This window comes from Chiloscyllium punctatum, chromosome 10 (genome assembly GCF_047496795.1).
Source record: "Chiloscyllium punctatum isolate Juve2018m chromosome 10, sChiPun1.3, whole genome shotgun sequence".
Lineage (NCBI taxonomy): Eukaryota > Metazoa > Chordata > Chondrichthyes > Orectolobiformes > Hemiscylliidae > Chiloscyllium > Chiloscyllium punctatum.
Window position 1 is genome coordinate 106993862 of NC_092748.1, and position 17252 is coordinate 107011113.

The window sequence follows — 17252 nt, forward strand, 5'->3', positions numbered from 1 at the left end:
TAATTCAGATAAATGCGGGATGCTGCATTTTGGGAAAGCAAATCTTAGCGTGACTTATACACTTAACGGAAAGGTCCTAGGGAGCGTTGCTGAACAAAGAGACCTTGGAGTGCAGGTTCATAGCTCCTTGAAAGTGGAGTCGCAGGTAGATAGGATAGTGAAGAAGGCGTTTGGTATGCTTTCCTTTATTGGTCAGAGTATTGAGTACAGGGATTGGGAAGTCATGTCGCACCTGTACAGGACAGTGGTTAGGCTACTGTTGGAATATTGCGTGCAATTCTGGTCTCCTTCCTATCAGAAAGATGTTGTGAAACTTGAAAGGGTTCAGAAAAGATTTACAAGGATGTTGCCAGGGTTGGAGGATTTGAGCTATAGGGAGAAGCTGAACAGCCTGGGGCTGTTTTCCCTGGAGTGTCGGAGGCTGAGGGGTGACTTTATAGAAGTTTACAAACTTATGAGGGGCATAGATCGGATAAATAGGCAAAGTCTTTTTTCCCTGGAGTCGGGGAGTCCAGAACTGGAGGGCATAGGTTTAGGATGAGAGGGGAAAGATATGAAAGAGACCTAAGGGGCAACTTTTTCACACAAAGGGTGGAACGGGTATGGAATGAGCTGCCAGAGGATGTGGTGGAGGCTGGTACAATTGCAATATTTAAGAGGCATTTGGATGGGTATATGAATAAGAACAATTTGGAGGGATATGGGCTGGGTGCTGACAGGTAGGACTAGATTGGGTTGGGATATCTGGTTGGCATGGACAGGTTGAACCGAAGGGTATGTTTCCATGTTGAACATTTCTATGACTTTATGACTCTAACTGAGAGTGCGGTACACTGTCCCTTCTTGAGTCAGAAAGTTAAGTTCAAAGGCGAGACAGAAGGAACATTACACTGAAGAAGATTCTTTTATACAGATGAGACATTAAGCATAAGCCCTGTCTGGTATCTCAGGTAAACATTTTCTTTACAACAGTGGAATATTTCTTGAAACCCAGGCTTTTGCTTATCTCTCAATTAAAATCACAAATAAACAGATTTCTCTGCTGAACTCAATGCCACAGAAGGCTGTGGAGGCTATGTCATTGAGTGTCCTTAAGACAGAGTTAGATAGGTTTTTGATTAGTAAAGGGATCAAGGGGAATGCTGAGAAGGCAGGACAGGGGGGGTTGAGAGACATATCAGACATGAACAAATGGCGGAGCAGACTCGATGGGTCAAATGGCCTTAATTCTGCTTCTACATTTTATGACCTTATGATCATTATGTTGTGGCTGTTATTGGGAGCTTGCTATTGCTTAGCACATTGATGTGTCCAGGAGTCATGGAAGGTTCATGGTAAATGTGCACTTTCAGTTCTTGCCTGGACACATCGTGGAGGCAGATTCAATGGAAACATTCAACAAGGCACAAGATGATCATTTGGACATAAATGATGTGCAGGGATTTGGGGGGAAAGACAGAAGATCGACACTGGGTAATATTACTGACACAAGTATGATGGACCAAATTTTATCTTTCTGCTCTGTGACAATTCTATATTTCTAAGTCTTTTGTTTTTCAAATTCGCTTGTGGGATGTGGGTGTCCCTCGCTGGGCCAGTATTTATTGCCCGTCCCTAGTTGTCCTTGAGAAGGTGGTGGTGAGCTGCCATCTTGAATCGCTGCAGTCCATCTGCTCTGTCTTGACCCACAAAGCCATTAGGGAGGGAATTCCATGATTTTGACTCAGCGACTGTGAAGGAATGGAGATATATGTCCAAATCAGGGTGGTGAGCTACTTGGAGGGGAGCTTGCAGGTGTTGTTGTGGTTCCCATGTACCTGCTGCTATTGTCCTTCGAGATGGATGTGGTTGTGGGTTTGGAAGATGCAGTCTAATGATCTTTGATGAATTTCTGCAGCGTTTCTTGTAAATAGTACACACTGCTGCTACTGAGTGTCAGTAGTGGAGGGATTGGATGTTTTTGGATGTGGTGCCAATCAAGTGGGCTGCTTTGTCCTGGATGGTGTCAAGCTTCTTCAGTGTTATTGGAAAGTATTCCATCACACTCCTGACTTGTGCCTTGTAGGTGGTGGACAGGCTTTGGGGAGTCAGGAGGTGAGTGACTCATCGCAGTATTCTTAACTTCTGACCTGCTCCTGTCGCCCCTGTGTCTATGTGGTAAGTCCAGGCAACTTTCTGGCCAATGATAACCCCCAGGATGTTGCCAGTGAGGAATTCAGTGATGGTAACACTGTTGAATGCCAAGGGCCAGTGTTCAGGTTGTCTCTTATTGGAGATGGCCATTGTCTAGCATTTGTGTGGCATGTATGGCACTTGCTACTTGGTACTTGCTACTTGCAAGCGCAAGCCTGGATATTGTCCAGATTTGTTTCATTTCAACATGGACAGCTTCAGTATCTGAGGAGGAAGACCAGAATTGCACACAATATTCTAAAAGTGTGAAACTTGAAAGGGTTCAGAAAAGATTTACAAAGATGTTTTCAGGGTTGGGGGGTCCGAGCTAAAGGGAGAAGCTGAATAGGCTGGGGCTTTTTCCCTGGAGTGTCAGAGGCTGATAGATGACCTTATAGAGGTTTATAAAATCACGAAAAGCATGGATAGGATGAATAGACCTTTTCCTTGGGGTAGGGGAATCCAGAACTAGAGGGCATAGGTTTAGGGTGAGAGGGGAAAGATTTAAAAGGGACCTAAGGGGTAACTTATTCACGCAGATGGTGGTGTGTGTATGGAATGAACTGCTAGAGTATTCCTGATGAAGGGCTTTTGCCCAAAACGTCGATTTTACTGCTCCTTGGATGCTGCCTGAACTGCTGTACTTTTCCAGCACCATGAATCCAGATCCTTCTCGAGGAAGTAGTGGAGGCTGTACAATCATAGCAATTAAAAATAATCTGGATGGGTGGATGACTAAGAAGGATATGGGCCAATTGCTGGCAAATCGGATGAGATTAATTCAGGATATCTGGTCAGCATGGAAAGTTGGACTGAAGAGTCTGTTTCCATGCTGTACATCTCTATGACTCTATGACTATTACCAATGTCCTCTACAGCTGCAACAGGACCTCCCAACCCCTTACTCAATGCTCTGTTGATTAGATTCCCTACAGTGTGGAAACAGGCCCTTCAGCCCAACCAGTCCACACCGAACCTCTGGACTCATTTCCCTGCATCTAACACTATGGGCAATTTACCTGACCTGCACATCTTTGGACAGTGGGAGGAAATTAGTGGCAGACACAGGGAGAATGCGCAAATTCCACACAGATAGTCAACCACTACTGGAATTGAACCTGGGATCCTTGCACTGTGAGGCAAGTGTGCTAACCACTGAGCCACCGTGCCACTCCAAAGCACTCCGAACAGGAACATGAACCTGGGACCCTATGATGAAAAGTCTGATGCTCTACTGACTAAGCTATCCGGGCTCTGTTGTCTTATGTGTTTTATTTTTGAATCAACCTGTTATCAGACACGTCTGGAGCAGATGGTACTTGAACTCTACCACTGTACCACACAAGCTCTTTTAACAGTTGTTTTACAATTGGGCCTTTTGCTCACTGTAGAGAGACTGGGATAACCATGCATCCTGTATCTTTCACTTCAAGCAATTTATTTGACCCCTGCTTTCTGCAGGGTAGAAAAGAAGAGGCTGCGGGCCTGGTTATCATCCAACAGCCAGGCAGACCATTAAATTGAGACTCAATAGAATGCAAAGCAGCAGGTCCAGTGAGGTGACAGGCAACGGAGTAAGAGGTCACAAATGGCCTATCCTTTGTTGTCATTGAAGTTAACGTGGCATTACCAAGCATAGAACTAATCGTGAGCTCACATGTTTCAAAAGCAATCAGCATATTGATTCCAACTGGCATTTATTGCTGGCATATATCCAACTGGCATATATATGATTGCTACATATAGTTGCTAATGAGCAGTTTCAAAACAGAAAGATGGGCTCAAATAATATTTCTGGCTTCATTCCCCATTGCAAAGGTAGAACATAGAACATAGAACATAGAACAATACAGCACAGAACAGGCCTTTCGGCCCACGATGTTGTGCCGAACTTCTATCCTAGATTAAGCACCCATCCATGTACCTATCCAAATGCCGCTTAAAGGTCGCCAATGATTCTGACTCTACCACTCCCACGGGCAGCGCATTCCATGCCCCCACCACTCTCTGGGTAAAGAACCCACCCCTGACATCTCCCCTATACCTTCCACCCTTCACCTTAAATTTATGTCCCCTTGTAACACTCTGTTGTACCCGGGGAAAAAGTTTCTGACTGTCTACTCTATCTATTCCTCTGATCATCTTATAAACCTCTATCAAGTCACCCCTCATCCTTCGCCGTTCCAATGAGAAAAGGCCGAGAACTCTCAACCTATCCTCGTACGACCTATTCTCCATTCCAGGCAACATCCTGGTAAATCTTCTATGCACCCTCTCCAAAGCTTCCACATCTTTCCTAAAGTGAGGCGACCAGAACTGCACACAGTACTCCAAATGTGGCCTAACCAAAGTCCTGTACAGCTGCAACATCACTTCACGACTCTTGAATTCAATCCCTCTGCTAATGAACGATAATACACCATAGGCCTTCTTACAAACTCTATCCACCTGAGTGGCAACTTTCAAAGATAAAATTTAACAAACATATTGGAGCGTACACGTGTCAATTCAAAACAATTGACTTCATAGCATTACTCAGTATTGGCGGAGGTTGTGGTTCCTGAAAGAACTCACCAATTCGACTCAATTCCCTTCTCTTTCCCTTTAGTCCCGCAAGGTTTCCCTGTTTAAGTATTTCCACAAGTTTTTTTAAAAAGTAATCTTTAAGTTTTCAATTATTTCTAATCTGTGTTATCTAATTACAAATCTCCTTCCCTCTATTTACTTGATCAAATCCCAATTGATTCCGATCTTTCCATGTTTCCAAAATATCCTCGTCCTTCATGTGATCGTGAAATGAACTACATTTCAGGCCACACTGAGCTCCCATTCAAAATCTCAGAAAGAGGTTACATGAATGCTGCCAGGTACAAAGCAGGTAAAAGGTGGACCAGGCGACTTGTCAGAATCAAAGGAGAGCATTTTCATTCAGTTAGCTAAATGTTGACATTGACAAAGAAACTGGCCTGATTGATTCCATCACTGCTCCATCACTGGAGTATTGGGATAAGTGATGACAATTCCTCGCAGCTGAACTCAGCTTTCCAGCCCAGTCCTTCATATCAGATCTTAATTCCAAGGTTTATAGGTAATATGCCTCAAGTAGGAAACTTTGTTCCCTCCTCACAGTCAAATGTAGACTAGAGTTTCTCAGGCCTCTGTGGGAGGGCCCAAGAAATTCCTAAAAAGTTCCACTCCTAAGCATCTTGGATGAACTCCTATTTCAAATATTGTTTCTTTTCCCCCTCTGTCAGCTACACAGCCCTCCAGGGAACCACCTCCAGTCCCTGTTCCAGTGCTCTAATTCCCACTCTCACGAACATGATAAAGACAGGGTCTCCCTTGTCATCACTTTCCACCTCATCAGCCTCCGCATCCAACGTATCATCGTCAAACACTTCTGCCAACTCCAATTAGACCCCCCACCAAGAACATCTTCCCCTCCCTACTTCTTTCCAACTTCCACAAGGACTGTTCCTTTCACCATTCCTTTGATCGCACGACACTTCCCACCAACCCCTCGTACTGCCCTGGCACCTTCCCCTGTAAATGAAAAAGATGCAACAACTGCCCATACACCATCTCCCTTACCTCCATCCAGGGTCCCAAACTGTCCTTCCAGGTGAGATAGAGGTTCACCTGCCTCTCTCCAACCTAGTCTACTGTATTCAGTGCTCCCAATAAGGTCTTCTCTACATAGGTGAGACCTACCATAAGCTAGGTGTCCGTTTTACTGAACATCTTGGCTGGGCTCAAAACAGCCAGTCTGACCTCCTGGTCACTGCCCATTTCAATTCCCCCTCCGACTCCCTCTCCAACATGTCCATCCTTGACCTCCTCCATTGCTGCAGTGAATCCGACCACAAATTGGAAGAACATCTCATCTTCTGTCTGGGCATCTACAGCCCAGAGGATTGACATCGAGTTCTCCAATTTCTAATAAACTTCCCAGCCATCTCCTGGCTCTCTTTCCAGCCCTGCCTTTGCACTTCCATCCCTCTGACCGACCCTGCCTTCCACCTACCAAAAGGATTCATCCCTCCCACTGACCAACCAGGTCATACCCATTACCTGTGCTTACCTATCCCTACCTTGCCACTACACTAGTCTCCCCATCACACTCATCCCCTTTATCAGTAGTTCCACCTACCCCCACATCTTGCCCTGAAGGTTTTTTAAAATAGAATAAAATTTTTACAGTGCAGAAACAGGCCCTTCAGCCCAACAAGTCTACACTGACCCTCTGAAGAGTATCCCACCCAGACCCATTCCCCTATTTCTCTGCTCTGACTACTAACCTAACCCACACATCCCTGAACACTACGGGCAATTTAGCTTGGCCAATTCACCTGGGCTGCAGGAGGAAATCAGAGCACCCGGAGAAAACCCGCACAGACACAGGGAGAATGGGTAAACTCCACACAGTCATTCGCCGAGGCTGGAATCAAACCCGGGTCCCTGGCACTGTGAGACAGCAGTGCTAACCACTGAGCCACAGTGCCACCCCAAATACCCAAACCATTGGCTTCTCCACCTTCCGATGCTGCCTGGCTTGCTGTGTTCTTCCAGCCTCCTATTTGTCTACTTTCAATAGGATTGCGGCTGATCCAGCCCACCTCACTTTCCTGCCCTTTCCCCGTAACCCTCGATTCCCTGACTCATCAAGGATTAATCTATCTCAGGCTTAAATATACAAAGGTACTGTTTCTACAATGGTAAGGATTTCTATACATATTTAAATTAAAAGGTAACAAAGTGAGTGTTGTTCCTATAAAACGTGAATGTGGGGAATTAATATTGGAAGATAAGAAGCTGACAGATCAATTGAGCATGTAATTGGCATCTGTCTTCATTTCAGACAACACAGATAAGATCCCAGTAAATCAGAAAATGGAGGTGAGTGAGAATTCCAGGAAAATTATAATCCTCAGGGAAGTGGGACTGAAATAAATTATTGGAGATATGGGATGATAAATGAGGAGTACTTAAAAGATGTGGCCGATAAGATAGTTGATGCATTGGTTTCAAGTTTCCAAACGTTGTTAGATTCAGAGAAGGTTCCATTGATTCGAAAATGACAAATGCAACTTCTTTATTCAACAAAGCGAGGAAGACAAAAAGTAAGAAGTTACAGGCCAGTAGCTTAACATTTTTCAGAGGCTTAGAAGTTATTGTTAATGATATGGCAGCATGAACTTAAAGCATTTCAAAGTAATCAAGCAGAGTCGACATAGTTTTGTGAAAGGGAAAACATGTTCACCAAACTTACTGGGGTGCATTGAAGAAGTAACTTGTGTTGTGGATAAAAGGGAAATGGTAGATGCGTTGTACTTAAATTTCCAAAAGGTATTTGATAAGGAGACACATCAAAAATCATTGCAGATAATAATAGCACATGGTGTAGAGGGGTAACCTGTGTAGGATGGAGCAGAAATCCCCATATTTGGCAATATTCGACCAAGCTCTTGGACTTACCAAATAACTTTTAAAAGTTAAAAAGAAAGGTCAGCCGGATTCTAGTCTGGGAAAATTACAGACACAGGGACAGCTCAAATATCCAATTCACAAATTCTCTTGAAAAGAACAATGAAACAGTACAGACTACAGATTCAAAAACACCAGCAACAGTTCTCCTTCAAGTTCCTCCGCTCCACACTTGCAGCAATGCGCCGGCACCTAACCTCTCTACAGTCAGCCCTGCCTCAGCTGAGGGCCACACTCTCTCAGAATTGCAAAGGACCCACTCTGTACTACATCCTCAGGAGAATTCATACTCTCAACAAACAGTATTTCAATTCCAACTCAAACATCAAAAACTGGAAGTACAACAAACTTTTATCCACCCACCTCCATAACCAGCGCTCCTCGGAACCTATTCCACCATTAGCCATGCGGCTGATACAGCTACCAACACCAGATCCCAGCTCCCAGCCCTGCCGAGTTTTCACCATCCCCCCAGACCTCCCACTCACTGAGGACGAACGATCAGTCCTCAGCAAAGGACTCACCTTCATCCCCCTTTGTCCACACATCAATGAATTTAATACACGCCGTGACGTCGAACAATTCTTCCGTCGCCTACGCCTCCCAGCTTACTTTCACAATCAGGACTCCCGCCCACCTTCCGAGGACCCCTTCGCCCACCTCCAACAAACTGCATCCACCTGGACACCCCGCGCTGGCCTATTACCCGCCCTCGACCTCTTCATTTCCAACTGCTGCCGGGACATGAACCGCCTCAACCTGTCTACCTCCCTCCCCCACTCCAACCTCTCACCCTCACAACGTGCAGCCCTCCAATCCCTCTGCTCCAATCCCAACCTCATCATCAAGCCAGCGGATAAAGGGGGCGCAGTGGTAGTCTGGCGCACTGACCTCTACATCGCTGAAGCCAAACGTCAACTCGAGGACACCTCTTCCTACTGCCCCCTCGACCATGACCTCACCCCCCATCACCAAACCATCATCTCCCAGACCATACAGAACCTCATCACCTCAGGAGATCTCCCACCCACAGCTTCCAACCTCATAGTCCGGGAACCCTGCACTGCCCGGTTCTACCTCCTTCCCAAGATCCACAAGCCTGACCACCCTGGCTGACCCGTTGTCTCAGCATGCTCCTGCCCCACTTAACTCATCTCTACCTATCTCGACACTGTCCTATCCCCCCTAGTCCAGGAACTCCCCACATATGTTCGAGACACCACCCACGCCCTCCACCTCCTCCAAGACTTCCGTTTCCCTGGCCCCCAATGCCTCATATTCACCATGGATATCCAATCACTCTACACCTCCATTCTCCATGACCAGGGCGTCCAAGCCCTCCGTTTTTTCCTCTCCAGATGTCCCCAACAGTACCCTTCCACTGACACTCTCATTCGTTTAGCTGAACTGGTCCTCACCCTTAACAATTTCTCCTTTGAATCCTCCCACTTCCTCCAGACCAAAGGGGTAGCCATGGGCACAAGTATGGGCCCCAGCTATGCCTGTCTCTTTGTTGGCTACGTAGAGCAGTTGATCTTCTGTAATTACACCGGCACCACTCCCCACCTCTTCCTCCGCTACATTGATGACTGAATTGGCGCCACCTCGTGTTCCCGCGAGGAGGTTGAGCAATTCATCAACTTCACCAACACATTCCACCCTGACCTTAAATTTACCTGGACCATCTCTGATACCTCCCTCCCCTTCCTGGACTTCTCCATCTCCATTAATGACGACCGACTTGACACTGACATTTTTTACAAACCCACCGACTCCCACAGCTACCTGGATTACACCTCTTCCCACCCTACCTCTTGCAAAAATGCCATCCCGTATTCCCAATTTCTCCGCCTCTGCCGGACCTGCTCCTAGGAGGACCAGTTCCACCATAGAACACACCAGATGGTGTCCTTCTTTAGAGACCGCAATTTCCCTTCCCACGTGGTTAAAGATGCCCTCCAACGCATCTTGTCTACATCCCGCACCTCCGCCCTCAGACCCCACCCCTCCAACCGTAACAAGGACAGTACGCCCCTGGTGCTCACCTTCCACCCTACCAACCTTCATATAAACCAAATCATCCGCCGACATTTCTGCCACCTCCAAACAGACCCCACCACCAGGGATATATTTCCCTCCCCACCCCTTTCCGCCTTCCACAAAGACCGTTCCCTCCGTGACTACCTGGTCAGGTCCACACCCCCGTACGACCCACCCTCCCATTCTGGCACTTTCCCCTGCCACTGCAGGAACTGTAAAACCTGCGCCTACACCTCCTCCCTCACCTCTATCCAAGGCCCTAAAGAAGCCTTCCACATCCATCAAAGTTTTAGTTGCACATCCACTAATATCATTAATTTTTCCGTTGCTCCCGATGCAGTCTCCTCTACATTGGGGAGACTGGGCGCCTCCTAGCAGAGCGCTTTAGGGAACATCTCCGGGACACCCGCACTAATCAACCACACTGCCCCGTGGCCCAACATTTCAACTCCCCCTCCCACTCTGCCGAGGACATGGAGGTCCTGGGCCTCCTTCACCGCCGCTCCCTCACCACCAAAGGAAACATCAGTAACACAATGGCACATGCAGATTTGGTTCAAAGATAAGGGACCCAAAATCAGTATAATTGCAGGCCTCAATCTCACTTGAGAGTATGATTCTCCACAGGAACTATCTGCACAGCTACCTCTAGAAGAGGAATCCCAAAGAACTGTATCCCCTGGAACAATCTGCACAGCTATCTCTCCAGAAGAGGGATCTCAAAGACTTATCTCCCCAAGAACTATCTCCACAACCATGTCCAGAAAAGGGATCCTGACATCAGTTCCAAAACCTACCAACACAGGCCTGTTCTGTACCAGGAGAACCAACAGCAATCAAGCACAACCAGCAGACCTGAGAACTGACAACACCCAAAAACAAGGCCTCCACGTACATCCTGAGGTGAAAACCGACCGTAAAAACCACCAGGAAGTAAGGAAAACCAAGTACTCACCTGATAAATCCAAAGCGCGTCCTATCGCAGCAGCGGACTCAGTCCAGGCTGAAGGCCTCACCATTCGAAGTCTTCATCGAGGCACCAGGTACATCAAGCAGGAACAGTCAGCTGTATCTCAAAATCGCAGTTTTCCCCAGTAGTGAGCTAAAACTCCCGAGATCCCAAAGTTTCCAACCTAGCTAGCATGGGTAGGAGGGAAGATGTGTGGTGACAGTGCAGGTACTCCAAGGATAGGAGCCCGATTAAAGTTTCTGAGATCAAAACCTGTGTTAAGCTTCTAATAGTGTTGAACCTGTGTTTAATCTATTAGTGCATCTAATTACAGTCCTCTATGTAGTTAATTGTGTTAATTTCACTGTTTATTATACTGGTACGGTGGCTCAGTGGTTAGTACTGCTGCCTCACAGCATATGGGACCCGGGTTTGATTCCAGCCTTGGGTGACTGTCTGTGTGGAGTTTGCACGTTCTCTCTGCGAGTGCCTGGGTTTCCTCCCACACTCCAAAGATGTGCAGGTTAGGTGAATTGGCCATGCTAAATTGTCCATAATATTCAGGGATGTAAAGGTTAGGTGCATTAGTCAGGGAGAAATGTAAAGTAATAGGCTAGGGGAGTTGTTTACCCGTTAGAGGATTGGTGTGGACTTTCTGGGCCGAAGGGCCTGTTTTCACACTGTAGGAATTCTATGAATTTTGTATTTAATAAATGCAGAGATTCTTTTGCCCTGAAACACCTGTCTACTACTTTTCTCATTTCACATTTCCTGAATAGGTCCAGTGTCATAACCAGGGATCTGCGGGTGATTTGAACCACCTAAAAAATCGGCAAATAACTGATCACAAACAAGAAACTGACACCTAAATTGATGTGAATAGAAGATTAGCAGGCTAACAGGAAACAGAATGTAGGTAGGCACAAATGGGTCATTTTCTGGTTGGCAAGATGTAATGAGTGGATCAGTTCTGGTACTTCAACTTCGAACAACATATATAAATGAATTAGATTAAAGAACCAAAGATCTGGTTGGTAAGTTTGCTAATGATACAAAGTTAATAAGAAAGTGAGTTTTGAAGAGGACTTGAGAAGGATACAAAGTGACAGATAGTTTCATGAATAGGCAAACATCTGAGAGATGGAGTGCAATATGAAAGTATCCATTCCCATGCATAGTATAGGATCCCTTATTAAAGGAAGCATATGAAATATGTTGGAAGCAGCGCAGAGAAGATTTACAGGGTTAATACCTGGAATGGGTGTGTTATTCAGGAAAGCAGCAGCAGGAGGAGGCCTTTAGCAACATTGAAACAGGCCGTTCAGCCCCTCAAGCCTACTCTGCCATTTAATAAGACCATGGCTGATCTGTGGCCTAACTCCACATGCTGCCTTGGGCCCAGATCTTTTGCTGAATAAAAAAATGTTGCTCTCATATTTAAATTTCACAATTGAATTAGCATCAACCATCATTTGAGGAAAAGTATTCCAAACTTCCACTACTGTTTATGTGTCGAAGTACTTTCTAACATCTCTCCTGAAAGGCCTGGCCCTAATTCTCAGACTGTGCCCCCCTCGTTCTAGAATCTTCAACCAGTGGAAATAGTTTATCTTTATCTACCCTGTACTTCCCCGTCAATATTCTGAAAACATTGATTAGTTCCCTTTAACCTTCTAAATTCAAGAGAATAAAAGCCTATTTTTTTCTAATCTCTTCTTATACTCAACTGCTGAAGTCTAGATATCATCCTTGTAAACTTGTGTTGAGCTCCTTCCAGGGTCAGAATATCCTTCCTAAGATGGGGTGCCCAGACCTGCTCACAGTACTCCAAGTGGGGTCGGCGTAGGGTTTTGTATAACTGCAGCATATGGAGGCCATTATTCCAATGGCATTCTTGACTATTTTCTGCAGCTGCTCATGGCATTTTAAAGAGATGTACACCTGAACCCACAAATCCCATACTGTTTGATGTCGTGAATAAATCTTTGCCTTGAATGCACTTAATGACTGAGCTTCCACAGACCTCTGAAATAGAGAAATCCATCGACTCACTTCTGAGAGGAGAATTCCCTCTCATCTCAGTCCAAGATGGCTTGTCTCTTATTCTGCAACTGTATCCCCCTAGTTCTTGACCCCACACCCAGGGTAAGTACCTGCTGAGCAACTACTATGTCTATCCATTTCAGAATTCTGTATATTTCCATGGGATCCCCTGTCATTCTTCCAAACACTAAACAGTGCAGAACTCATCTCCTCTTCTCATGGGAGAGTCCAACCATTCCAGGAATTGGTCTGGTGAACTTCCACTGCTCTCCCTCTGTGGAAACATATCCTTCCCTTGGCAAGGAGCCAGAACATCACATTGTATTGCAGTTGCAGTCTAACCAGTGTTCTACACTTCAGTGTAGTACTCAAGGAATGTTAAACCAAAGTGCATGCATGGGAATGATCTCATGGCACCAAGCAAGAAAGGCAAAGTGCTTCAGACTAATATTTATCCCTCAACCAACACCATCCACAAATATATATCAGGTCATTTATCGCAGTGCAATTTATGAACCTTTGCAGTGTTCTGTTTAGCTGTCATATTTTCCCACAACAATGGATACAACTCAAGTTACTTATCTGGTTCGAGTATCTGAAGCAACTGTGCAGGTTCAATTCCTTCACTGGCTGAGGAAGATCCCATCTTTTCAACCTCACCCCTTACCTGAGGCATGCTGACCCTTAGGTTAAACCACCACCCAGTTGTCTCATTCTCATGAGAGAGAGCAACTTTATATTAGACAAAGCTACAGAAGATGTTAAATAATTGTCAGCATTTCCATTCCTAACCATTTTCTTCAGCGGATGGGTGGATGAATGAATGGTTTTCTGTTGAAGTAGAGAAGGCTGTTGCGTTCACATTGCAAGTTAAAGACCAATTTCATTGCAATCTCAGTAAGATGTCAGCTGGGGAGAGGGGAAATGCCCTGCACATTTAGGGTCATGTTCCTGTTGCTTTCGTGCAAGTGATGGCACCAGTGACAATACTTACCAGGTGTATTCAGGAGGCGCGAGTTCTTGCAGTGGTAGGCTATCTCCTGCTCACAGTGCTCAGCACGATCAATCATTGTCTGCAGCTGTTCCACATTGGCACTATAGTTGAACGACGCGACGTAAGGCTTGTCCTGATTGGGAGAACCGTGTAATTTGGTTTCCTTCGTGTTGTTGTGCTGAATTATGGTCCAGGTTCTATCTTCTGTCAGAGTAATGAGTACACAATGTCAATGGAAAATAACTGTTCAATGTACAGCCTTGAACAGAAGTGCTAAATAGAAAAATCAATTGGTGTTTTACCCATGAAACAATCTGTCGTCATTATGATTAGACATCCTGCATTCGAACTGCTATGCACTGATTTTACACTGGAATCTACTTAATTGACAATCATGCAGCTTATAAACAAGAAAAACACATTTGTTTCAATTGTCCTTTGAAATTCTACCTAGTGTGCCAACACTTAATATAAATCAATCTCCCAACTCGAGAAACATTACGTTCAGTTTATGTTGTATTACATATAACACTCAGCAAAGAGACATGCCTTCGGTTACAAGGTCTTGATGGTATTTATGCTCCGCAAATGTCTCCTCCCAAATTACTTTGTCTCACCCTATCAAGGTGCTTTTTCTTTAATTTTTTCCTCCTTCTGTATTAATTTAATTTCTCCTTCATTGTTACTTGTCTCAATTACTGTTTATAGCACAAAGTTTCACATTTATAACCACAGCGAGTAAATACAGAGCTCCCAAATACCTCATTGGCTTTATTGGTGAAAATCTTATATTTCTGATCACCAGTGTCGCATTCCCCCATAAAAATGGAAACAGTGTCTTTGTCTACCTTATCAAATTCTTTTCACATTTTGAAGACCTTCGTCCAGGTCATCCCTCAGCGTTAAGTTGACTCAAGAAAAAGCCTCAGCCTTTTCTGATAGTTTAGCCGATAATTACTAAAGACTTGTGGTCTTGCACTAGGCACGCCCCGAACCAAGTTGCTCCAATACAGTTGCAATACTAGCATCTATCCAACAATGTGGAAAATTGCTCATGTATGTCCTGACCACAAAACGTAGGATGACTTAATGTGGCCAATTACCGCCCCAGTACAGTGATGGAAGGTGCCATCAACAGTGCTATAACAAAGACATACTTAACAATAACATGAGCAAAAGAGCTGAACTCTAGACTGAGTGGTTTCCCCATTGGAAAGGACAAGGGTAGCACATGCATGGGACCCCAACACCCACACATTCTCCTCCAAGTCACACACCATCCTGATTTGAAACATATTACAGGACCATTGGATCATAGGAACATGAATAGGCCATTCGGCCATTCCTGCTTGTTCCTCTATTCACTGAGAACACGGCGAATCTGTCGCCTAACTCCATGTACCTGAGTTTGGCCCATATCCTTTGTTATCTTTGCTTAACAAAAACGTATCTATCTCAGATATAAAGCTCACAACTGATCTAACACCAACTGCCATTTGTGGAAGAGAGTTCCAAACCTCTGCCACCCTTTTGTGTAGAAATGCTTCCTAACATCTCTTCTGAACAGTCTGGCCCTAATTCTGAGACTATGCCCCTAGTTCTAGAATTCCCCCATAGCTTAGCCACCTTATCTTTTCCTGTTATTTTATTGAAGATTTCCATCTGTTCACTCCATAATCATCTAAATTCTAGAAAAAACAGTCCTATTATGTATAATCTCACCTCATAATCGGTGAACCCCAGGTATCATTTTGTAGGCCAATGTTTATTTTTATATATTATAATTTCACTATCACTGTTGTAGCAAGGAACTCTTGAGATATTCAAAATACTACCATTGGTGGCATATCATAGTTCAATTATTAGGTAGAGGATAGACCACTGCTGAGATTAAGCATAAGGGTGCCTGACTTAGATAATGAGTAATTTATTGCATGATAGCATTCGGTACAGTTTACATTAATGATGAGGCATAATTACAAAGGATTTCTGTCAGCTGCACAGAATGGATCTGTTCCCTTTGATACTTATGCAGAACTGAATTGTATTCACCCAAAGATGATGGGACAGCATCAGACTGAATGGAGCTTGATGTGCAGTGAACATTAATTCCCCTAGAATTTCCACCTTATAAAACAGTCACTGGAACAGAATCCTCCAACTCCCTTCCCAATAGTGAAGTGAGTGTTCTTACACTGCAAGGACTGGAGCAGTGCAAGAAAGCAGCTCACGACCACCATCTCCAAACCAATTAAAGTCAGGCAATAATTGTGGCCCAAGCCAGGGACTTTCACATCCTGTGAATAAATGTTTTTTTTAAATCCTAGACCCTCTCTACCCTTTTTGGTAATATGGAGACCAGAACTGAGAACATAAATATGGTCTAATCAAGATTTACAATAAATTTTGTCTAGATCTTTATTTTCAAGAGATGCAGGCACTGCTGTCAAGGACAGCATTTATTGCCCATTACTAACTGGCTTTGATCTAAGTTGCTTCTTTGGCAATTCCTGAAGGCAGTTAAGAGTCAACCATATTCTTCTGGGTTGGGAAGAGTAGGCTTGACTTCATTAGGATAGCAGATTTCCTTTCTGAAAGAGGTATTTGTAACTAGATTAGTTTTGCCCCACTGTCTGTGATAGTTACCATAGTGAAAATGACTAAGATTAACTTTTTTATTTCAAATTTATTGACCTCATTTAAGAGTTCATCATATACATGCATTTGGAAAAGCATGGTCTAATTAGAGCTAGTCGGCATGGCTGTGTGTGGGGGAAGGTCATGCCTTACTAGATTGATAGAATTTTTCAAAGAGGTGACAAAGGTGATCCATGATGATGGGTGTTGGCTTCATGGATATTAAGTAAGGCTTTTGACAAGCTCTCTCATGGTAGATTCATCCAGAAAAGTAAGATGTATGGGACTCACAGTGACTTGGCCACGTGGATTCAGAATTGGCTTGCCCATAGAAGGCAGAGAGTAGTTGCAGAAGGGTGTTTTTCAGGTTGGAGGGTCTGTGACTAGTGGAGTGGCATGGTGGGTCAGTGGTTAGCACTGCTGCCTCACAGCGCCAGGGACCCGGGTTTGATTCCAGCATCGGGCGACTGTCTATGTGGAGTTTGCACATTCTCCCCGTGTCTGTGTGGGTTTCCTTCAGGTGCTTTGGTTTTCTCCCACAATCCAAAGATGTGCAGGTTAGGTGAATTGGCCATGCCAAATTGCCCATAGGGTAGCGGTAAAATATAGGGTAGGGGAATGAGTCTGGGTGGGTTACTCTTCAGAGGGGCAGTGTGAACCTGTTGGGCTAAAGGGTCTGTTTCCACATGGTAGGGATTCTATTTCTAATTCTAGTGATGTTCTGTAGTGATCCGTACTGAGATCTCTGTTGTTTGTGATATATGTTTATGAATTGGATGAAAATGTAAATGGGTGGGTTAGTAAGTTTGCAGATGATACAAAGGATAAACGGGATGTAGATTAATTGTAGGTATAGGCAGAGAAATGGCAGATGGAGTTTAATGCATGTAGGTGTGAGATACTGCCCTTTGGGTGATCAAATGTTTAGGAAAG

General features: G+C 44.7%; 1 protein-coding gene across 1 annotated transcript in view; it reads right to left on the minus strand.

The window, feature by feature from the left end:
* The window catches only part of LOC140482418 (contactin-associated protein-like 5), a 1108772-nt gene that overhangs the window by 456251 nt on the left and 635269 nt on the right, over positions 1 to 17252 (minus strand). The window contains exon 13 of the mRNA XM_072579902.1: positions 13683 to 13886. Coding sequence (XP_072436003.1) covers positions 13683 to 13886 — 204 coding nt within the window. The remainder of the gene's footprint in view (positions 1 to 13682; positions 13887 to 17252) is intronic.